This window comes from Palaemon carinicauda, chromosome 28 (genome assembly GCF_036898095.1).
Source record: "Palaemon carinicauda isolate YSFRI2023 chromosome 28, ASM3689809v2, whole genome shotgun sequence".
NCBI lineage: Eukaryota > Metazoa > Arthropoda > Malacostraca > Decapoda > Palaemonidae > Palaemon > Palaemon carinicauda.
The window spans coordinates 6,515,743-6,523,705 of NC_090752.1; the positions used below are offsets into that span (position 1 = coordinate 6,515,743).

Here is a 7,963-nt window from a genome sequence, read left to right on the forward strand (position 1 = left end):
TATGATTTATTAAAGAAATATAACAATGAAAAGATGGCGCTCAATCAGAGAAGTGAATCGTGGAGCTATGTAGGACTGTATCATCAGTTTCCAAAATTAATGTTGACCGATAATCTAAATTATGAAATCCAATTTCAGTCTTCCTTTAATTTTCTTAATTACAAATCGGTGTCAATTAAAATTCAAAACTTGAAGATTATCTCATCCAATGTGAAGTTTTGTGGGAACAGTTGCTCTCATTTACTTACTGCAAGAATTCATTCAAATGTTCTAAAATGGGAGTGTCTTTCAAGTTACTGCAGTGACTTGTATGTAGGTGTACTATGGAAGTTCTGGAAAAGAATTTCTACTGTATATTGGTGTAGGTATAAATCTAGGTTTCACACAAAACAACGCAAAAATGGTTTAGGTTTTCAGTTTCAACCTCTTGCAGTTAGTATCTAAACCTATTTTTCTTTTACTGTATAAGGTAAATTTTAATATAAATGAAATACTGAACTTAACAAAATATTTACCATCTGCCATAATTAACTTTAGCATTTAAATATCTTACTTTATGGATATTCTTTTGTTAATATTACGTTAACACAAAATTATACATTGTAGACCTAAGTGGTCATGAATTTGCATTGGTTGATAGAGACAAGAACTTTATATTCTCCTCTTTGATAAGGGGGAGAGGTGCTCGAGTATACTTTTCATAGATAGAACTGGTACATAGCTCGCAATTAAAGTATATCGGAAGCTATTATCTAAATTGTCTAATTATTTTTACTGAACTGCCGTTGACCATACATAATTTACCATCTTAGAAATTATACTTTGACATTTTATTTTTTCTCTGACACTGTTACCGATAGAGCAATGTACTGCCGTTCTAATGACTTCTATTTTAACATGTTCATACATAAATTGTCTTCAGGAATGAATACAAGCAATGTTTGAATACAACAAAAATTTTGCACCATGACTGATGATATGATTGTACTGTATCATATCTGAACACCGCAGGATTTTAATAATTTTCAGTTAAATCATATTTTTTAAAAATGTAGCCATCGGAAACCTAGAGCAAACAACTTAACTGGCTTTGTGCTGAATGCTTAGCATAACGCAGGGGTATTATACTACTGTACAGTAATTAACTAACAATTATCTCAAATATATTAATGGCATTTTTTACGTAAAAACTATTTGTAGAACATTGACCTGTATGTTATGAGATTGCCCTTAATTTTTATTTATGGTTTTCAGTTTATGTACTTGTTTATATGTTACATATTGTATACATGTAATACATTAACCTTTTTATTTCATTCTTTAAGTTTATTGTAGGCTTTTCATTTTTTTTGAGCTGAGGACTAATTGTTTATTTTGATCCTACACTGATACAAAAAGATGTGAAATGTTTACATTCATAAAATATATAGGGTAAGCCCAACCACAATAATATCCATATTGTATTGTGTATGTATCCAAATACATACACAGTATTTAGATTTCTTGAACACCAGAAAATGGTGGTCTTCTAGCACAGAGTATAAAGTAAGCTTTCAGGCTGAAGGCACATAAGTCCAGATCTCATTTGGATAATTATGAAATAAGGATGTTATGTATCTTAACAAACAAAGGGATAAGTCCACCAGCCCCAAAGTCTTACTCGTCTGACAGGATTGTAGCAGAGATCCATTCCTATGCCATGGTACGAATCAAATTTTGAATAATGTTGGAATGCCCCTAAATACAGTACTGGGGTCATCCTCTATGCTTGTGCAGTCTATAGTAAAGTTATAGTCTAGGCATAAAAACCAAGAATAATAAAAATGGACAGAACTATACTGTAAAATCATATAAAAAAGCATTACTTCTTACCTTATGGGAGATGTCTTATCCATGAAACGTCCTAAGACAATACAGTCCTAACCAAAGGAATGACCTTATTGCGGCTTCATATTGGCATAAAGATCCTTGAACTTTATTTAATTTTAACTCATTTTCATTTGTCAACTTGGTGTGATGATACCAGAGGCAAGCAATTTTGGATTACTAGTAAAGGAGCTGGATAACGGATGTATAAATGTTAAATATGCCACTCGACTGGAAATAAAAGGAACCTGATGGTTAATATATTTCCTGGAAATAAAATTGATTACAGTATTATCAAATCCAACATTCTTTGAGGGACTCCTTAACCAGCTATAAAGAGGTAAAGGATACTTGCTTTGAACATGGTTAAATTCTTGATGCAAGCAACTGATTCCTCAATACTCTTCATTTCCTTACTACCAAACTTTTATATCCCACCTTTTTACAACTATCCGTCGTAGAACATAATGGTTTTCTACTCTCCAGTTGCACTTTGTACATTTGATTTCAGCCAACAAGTCTTTCTCAGTCTTACGCTATATGGTTCTTGGTTGAAACCAATTCATTTTTGCAAACTATAAGAACTGGAATCACTTTTTACAACTATCCGATATAGAACATAATGGCTTTCTACTCTCCAGTTGCACTTTGTACATTTGATTTCAGCCAACAAGTCTTTCTCAGTCATACACCATATGGTTCTTAGTTGGAACCAATTCATTTTGGCAAACTATAAGAACTGGAATCACTTTGCATACTGGTAATGTTATTTTGCCCAAGGTTTTTTTTCTCTGAAGGTCCGAAGCTATTCTCAGACCTACTGATACAGCATCATTGGAGAAAAAGGTAATCCAACACATCTATAAACTACTATTTCCACACTGAAAATATAGTGTATCATTGTTGATATACATAGGTGCATTGTACTGTATATGCACTTTTTTTCATATCCAAACCAAATAGATTAAGTATTATCGGGTCTAAAGACGACCATTTACAGTTTACTAATTAGGATACAGTAATTCAATTTTTTGCCCTAATCTATTTTTTTGTACTAACAGTATTGTATGAAAGTGCATGCAGGCCCTTCCATCCTAAAACGGTATGCTGTGTTTTCATCGATCAAAGGTACAGCCATTTTGATTTTTGTTATAATTTTACTCAAATTTTTTCCCCTTAATTTTTTCCTTTATATTTTTTGCTTAAAAAGAAAAAAAGCAATTCTATGGTATTGTAAATTCTGTATTTTATATTTTGCAGGGTATTATAGTTACAGTATGTGTAATTATTTTTCTTTGCATGGGTATAAGGATTTTTGTTTTCACTTGAAATAACCTCCGTTTTTTTTATTTTACGTCTTAGTGTGACTTAAACAGTTTCTTTTTCTGAATAAGATTAAAGAAAAGTTTTGAAGCAAACTTCTGATGATTTAGTGAAAAAAAAATGATATATGAATATTGTATATATACTTTAAGAAATTTACATATACTAATGCACCCTGCAACTATTTCAGATCTGCCAAATAAGACTGGAGTGGGGAGGTCTATAGCTTTAAAATCTAAAAAAATATGATAAAACGCAAGGAATATATTAATGCAAAATAGATTAGATATTAATAAATTATCCTTTAAAAATTAAGTTTGTTTTACTATTACATCCATTCCACCATTGGCAGACAACACTGCCTTTTAACTATGGAAATATGTTTGTTTAGAACTTTAGAACAACCAAATGGCTTAGAAAAACTCAAAAATGATTGAATTATACAGTATCAGTCAGAAAGGTAATCTCATTATTGTTATTATAAGATGCCAGGGTAGTTTGAGCTAGAATCACTGCCTTTGTCTGGAGGATTTCTGGTTTTATATTTCACAAACAAAGCAAAGAAATATTTTTGAAGTGTAAAGGAGGTGATGAATGGAGAAGTATTAATTTAAAAGCTCAATATAAAGATGACAGGTGAAATGTAACTGAGACCTTTGTGTCAATAGGCGTAGAAGATGATGGTGACGAATATTATTATCAACTACAATTATAAATGATAAAAATGAAAGGCTGTGAGCCTAATATACCTTATAGGGGAAGCAGTTTAGTAAGGAAAAAAAAGAAAGGATTAAACTATGGATAAGAATGTAATGAAAATAATAGTTGATTACAATTTATTATAAAGAAAATATTCGCGGTAGTAGTGTACAGTACTGTAGTGTTATCAGCGATTCACTTTTGACAGTACAATACTTTAGGGTTTTTGCATTGTTCCTTCAGAACCTTGCTTAACTTCTTGCTTCCTTTTATTCCATCATGCTGTCCAACACCTCTTGCTTTGACTTCAAGTGCACGCCTAACAGCTGGGTTTTCTGCAGTTTCACCTGTTCACAGAAAGGTATCATACCTCAAGTTCATATTTTCAATTTTGGTATTATAAACTATGAAATGAGACTTTCGTCTAGGACTACCTGCTTCAAAGAATTGATAGACTTCAAAAATTAAACTACTGTATTATATTCAGAAGGTCCGAAAGTAATAGTAGTTCGCGAGAAAGCTGAATACTAAAGCAGTAATGGAAAAGGATCTAAAGAGTCTATTAATAATATCCAAGATGAGAGGCAACTGCTAAAGACCTGTCTGGAGAACATAGCAGAATTAATTAATCTGAAAAAAAAAAAAAAAAATCCCTAGAATTGAAGTTTCAATTTTTTTTAGACGTATACATAAAAGATTTTTTTTTTTTTTAATTTGGAACGGGAGAGAGACCAGATATCTTGGTTATATAATAGATTGCAATTATGAAGGCCAAAAATTTTTAACATTGTTGAAGATGTTGATGGGGCGGATCAAGTGTCCCAGACTTCATAACAAAAATATTTCAGGAGATATTTATTGTAGTGTCTGCATCCTCACCATCCTTGTGTGCTTTAGATAATGCGTCAAGGGGAACATACAGGTCTGCCTGCTGAGTCATCAGCAGGCATTGTCTGTCCCTCCCTGGTCCGAGCTTGGAAGCTAATCATATGGATATATGGTCGATCTCTTGGTCATTGACAATGCCCCTTGCCTTTGTCATTCATGAGCAGCTTTTAAACCTTTATGTAATCTAGCATACAGGGGCCATTATGAATATAACCCAACTAAGATGTCCTGTAGTCAATATCTTTTAGCGAGGCATATTTGCACCGACTCGCAGCGGTGCCCTTTAAGCTCGGAAAAGTTTCCTGATCACTGATTGGTTGGACAAGATAATTCTAACCAATCAGCGATCAGGAAACTTTTCCGAGCTAAAAGGGCACCGTTGCGAGTCAGTGCAAATCTGCCTCGCTAAAAGAAATGGACTATAGAATGGGTTTGCTGATATATTCAAGTCTGTTTTCATTCAGATGAACTGGCTCTAAAATTTTGCATAATTTGTGTCAAATGACAACTCAGGTAATTATATAGCAGAGATGACACGAAAAGTGTCTGTCTTTGAGGTATAATAATCATTACTCGTTCTTGAAGACTTTTGATATTGGTATGACTTTTGGTCAATGATAGTTGCAGTCAAGCTAACATCCATTCTTTAAGGATGGTTTTCCTTTGCCATATTCTTAGGCAGTTTTAAGTCACTACTAAATAAATTATACACATGGGAACTTTTAAAGAAAATAGCACAACACTATAGAAGAAAATAAAGATATAGATAAAAGAAGCTAGAGAAAGAATTGAAAATAATCGTTGTTTCAAATGAAACATTACAAGAAAATTGTAAAATCAAACTATCAAATGAACAGAATAAGTTTATGGAGTAAAATGGTATATTATCACTTGTTCAGTATTATCAAAATACGTTAAATTTAAGTGAATTTATACTTTTGGAGGTTCAGATAGTTTTATATTAAAACATATGAGCAAATCAAAGAATATGAGAAAGCTTGTTCCATACTGAAAATGCCAAGATAAATTATATTACTTAGATAATGTAATTGTTGATATACTGAATAAAAAACCTTAATTGTCTCTGATACTAAAGGAAGAAGTTATCTTTTCTATCAGCTGTTAGGCCCAGATCATGATTTCCAATGACGATGAAAGTGAGACAGCTGACTGTCACTGCAACAGGGTTGCCATTCGTACGATAATTATCGTACATGTACGATTATTCTGGGTCCAGTACGATGTACGATACATACCTTGGGTATATACAATGTATGTGTGTGTGTTTGATTGAACAATTATTCTAAAATACCTTGAAATAAGCTATATATGTTACTCCTTAATAATCTTGTTCAAAGTGTGTACGATAATTTTGGTTTGAAAAACGATAATTTTAAGGTTCATGTATGATAATCCAGTGGAAATAATCTGGTAACCCTGCTGTTACTGCAGTGACGTCACGGAATGTTTTTATATTTTAGTGGTAAACATTGTTGGCTTAATCCTATTAATCTTTGCAATGCTTCACCTTGAAATGAGTTAGTTTATCATGTGTTTTTATTGCAATTTATGCATGTATCTTTACCGGATGTTGCTAAGTTAATTCCGGTTATATTGCCGCGAAGCGTAAGCCTATCAAGGAAGAAAATTGGTGTATGCTTATGGTTGAATTTTCCCAAGATCGTATATACGGAAAGGTTTAAAAATAACTTTTTGTTTTAATACGAGACCAAATAAACAATAAATAAACAAAATTCGAGGTGTGTACAAAGTGGAAAATTTAGGCTACTGCAAGGTCTAGACCGTGGGCTACTGCTACTGCCCCAGTGGATGACTCGAGGACACAGGACTACCATCTATACATCTTCAAATTAAGGTAAATACGGTCAATTTTTATTGAATTTTGGTGATATTTTGCCATCCTAACGTATTGCAGAGCACGCATTTTATTATATGTAATATAATAGAAATTTAGGCTAAGTATGCTATATGAAGGTCCATATAGGATTCCCAGTGGCTGACAAGGTAGGAAACTTAGACCGAGGTGAGGTTAGGTTAGGTCATCATCACAGGAAGTTTGTTCTAAGTTAGATAAAGTTTTGTTTGGTGACTTAGGGTAAGCACTTGGCACTTTTGTAATTTGAACCCCCTAGTTTTTCATTTTATTAGGTAATGGATTTTGTATATATTTATCCAAATAACATTCTTAGGTATGACTTTGTATGTATTTCTATTGATGCAATGGTGTTCATGTTGAAAGTCTTTGTGCACAATGCTGTTTGTGCCGAAATACTTCCTTTATGAAGTTTTGGTTTCATTGTAGTTTATTACATGGCAATGTAACCTAGGATTCCAACTACTTTTTCTTATAGGAAAAATTCACGTTATTTGCTATAGGAATTCATATATTTCTTGTGCGAAATCACACCATGGAATAATATACAAAATTACCAAAGTTTTTCCTTACGAGCAGTTTTGGCGTAATTATTATTTTGATTATTGAGCCTCGTCTTCGTACCTATGACCTCAGGTGGATTATTATTATTAAAGAAAGGAGTTTTACCAGCCCAATGAGTCAAGCTTGACTCTCACAGGCCTGGCCTGAAATAAAATCCGGATATAAAGAGTTATAAGATTATCAAAATTTAATTGATAAGGAAAAAAATAAATGAAAAAAAGGAGGTCGTTCTAATAAATAACAATATGTTTTATGTTGTTCAGTGAATAAGACCACCAAGGTAAGTGGGAGATTTACCTGGTTTAATTTTTGTTTAGAGAACCGTGAGGTTTTCTTGTTCATTAGTGTCGGTAATCAAGTAGAATATTAACCAATGAGTCTTGGACATATTTTGTACACTTAAAAACAAAGATTTCTCATTAATTCGGAAGGTTTTGTATGAGGAAAGGGAGTAGCAGGGGAGGATAACTTTAAAGTTCACCCTATTACACACTACACACCTGAAAATCTAATGGTGTAACAGGTATATTGCTATAAAAATGCTGATTTTTAGAGATTAATGTGATCAGATTTTGAACTATTGTTAAAGTGTGGCTCCCATTTCAAATATACAGGAAAGCTCAATCAATCTATTGCCATATAAAATTGTTTTAAAAGTTTAAGAATGAAAACTTTGGAAGTGATATTTATGCATATCCAGAAATCTCATAAATACAGAAATCTGTAAAT

The 7,963-nt window shown here is 32.5% G+C and overlaps 1 protein-coding gene across 3 annotated transcripts in view; it reads left to right on the plus strand.

Moving 5' to 3' along the window:
- Window positions 1–3,504, plus strand: part of LOC137621444 (pyruvate kinase-like) — a 40,550-nt gene extending 37,046 nt beyond the window's left edge. For 2 of the 3 annotated variants that reach the window (XM_068351750.1, XM_068351749.1), the window contains exon 10: window positions 3,380–3,504. In XM_068351750.1, the coding sequence (XP_068207851.1) occupies window positions 3,380–3,392 (13 nt within the window). In that variant the 3' untranslated portion in view covers window positions 3,393–3,504. Of the gene's footprint in view, window positions 1–2,927; window positions 2,995–3,379 lie in introns of all 3 variants that reach the window. The other variant, XR_011040235.1, reaches the window with a different exon arrangement.
- Window positions 3,505–7,963: the final 4,459 nt, after the last annotated feature.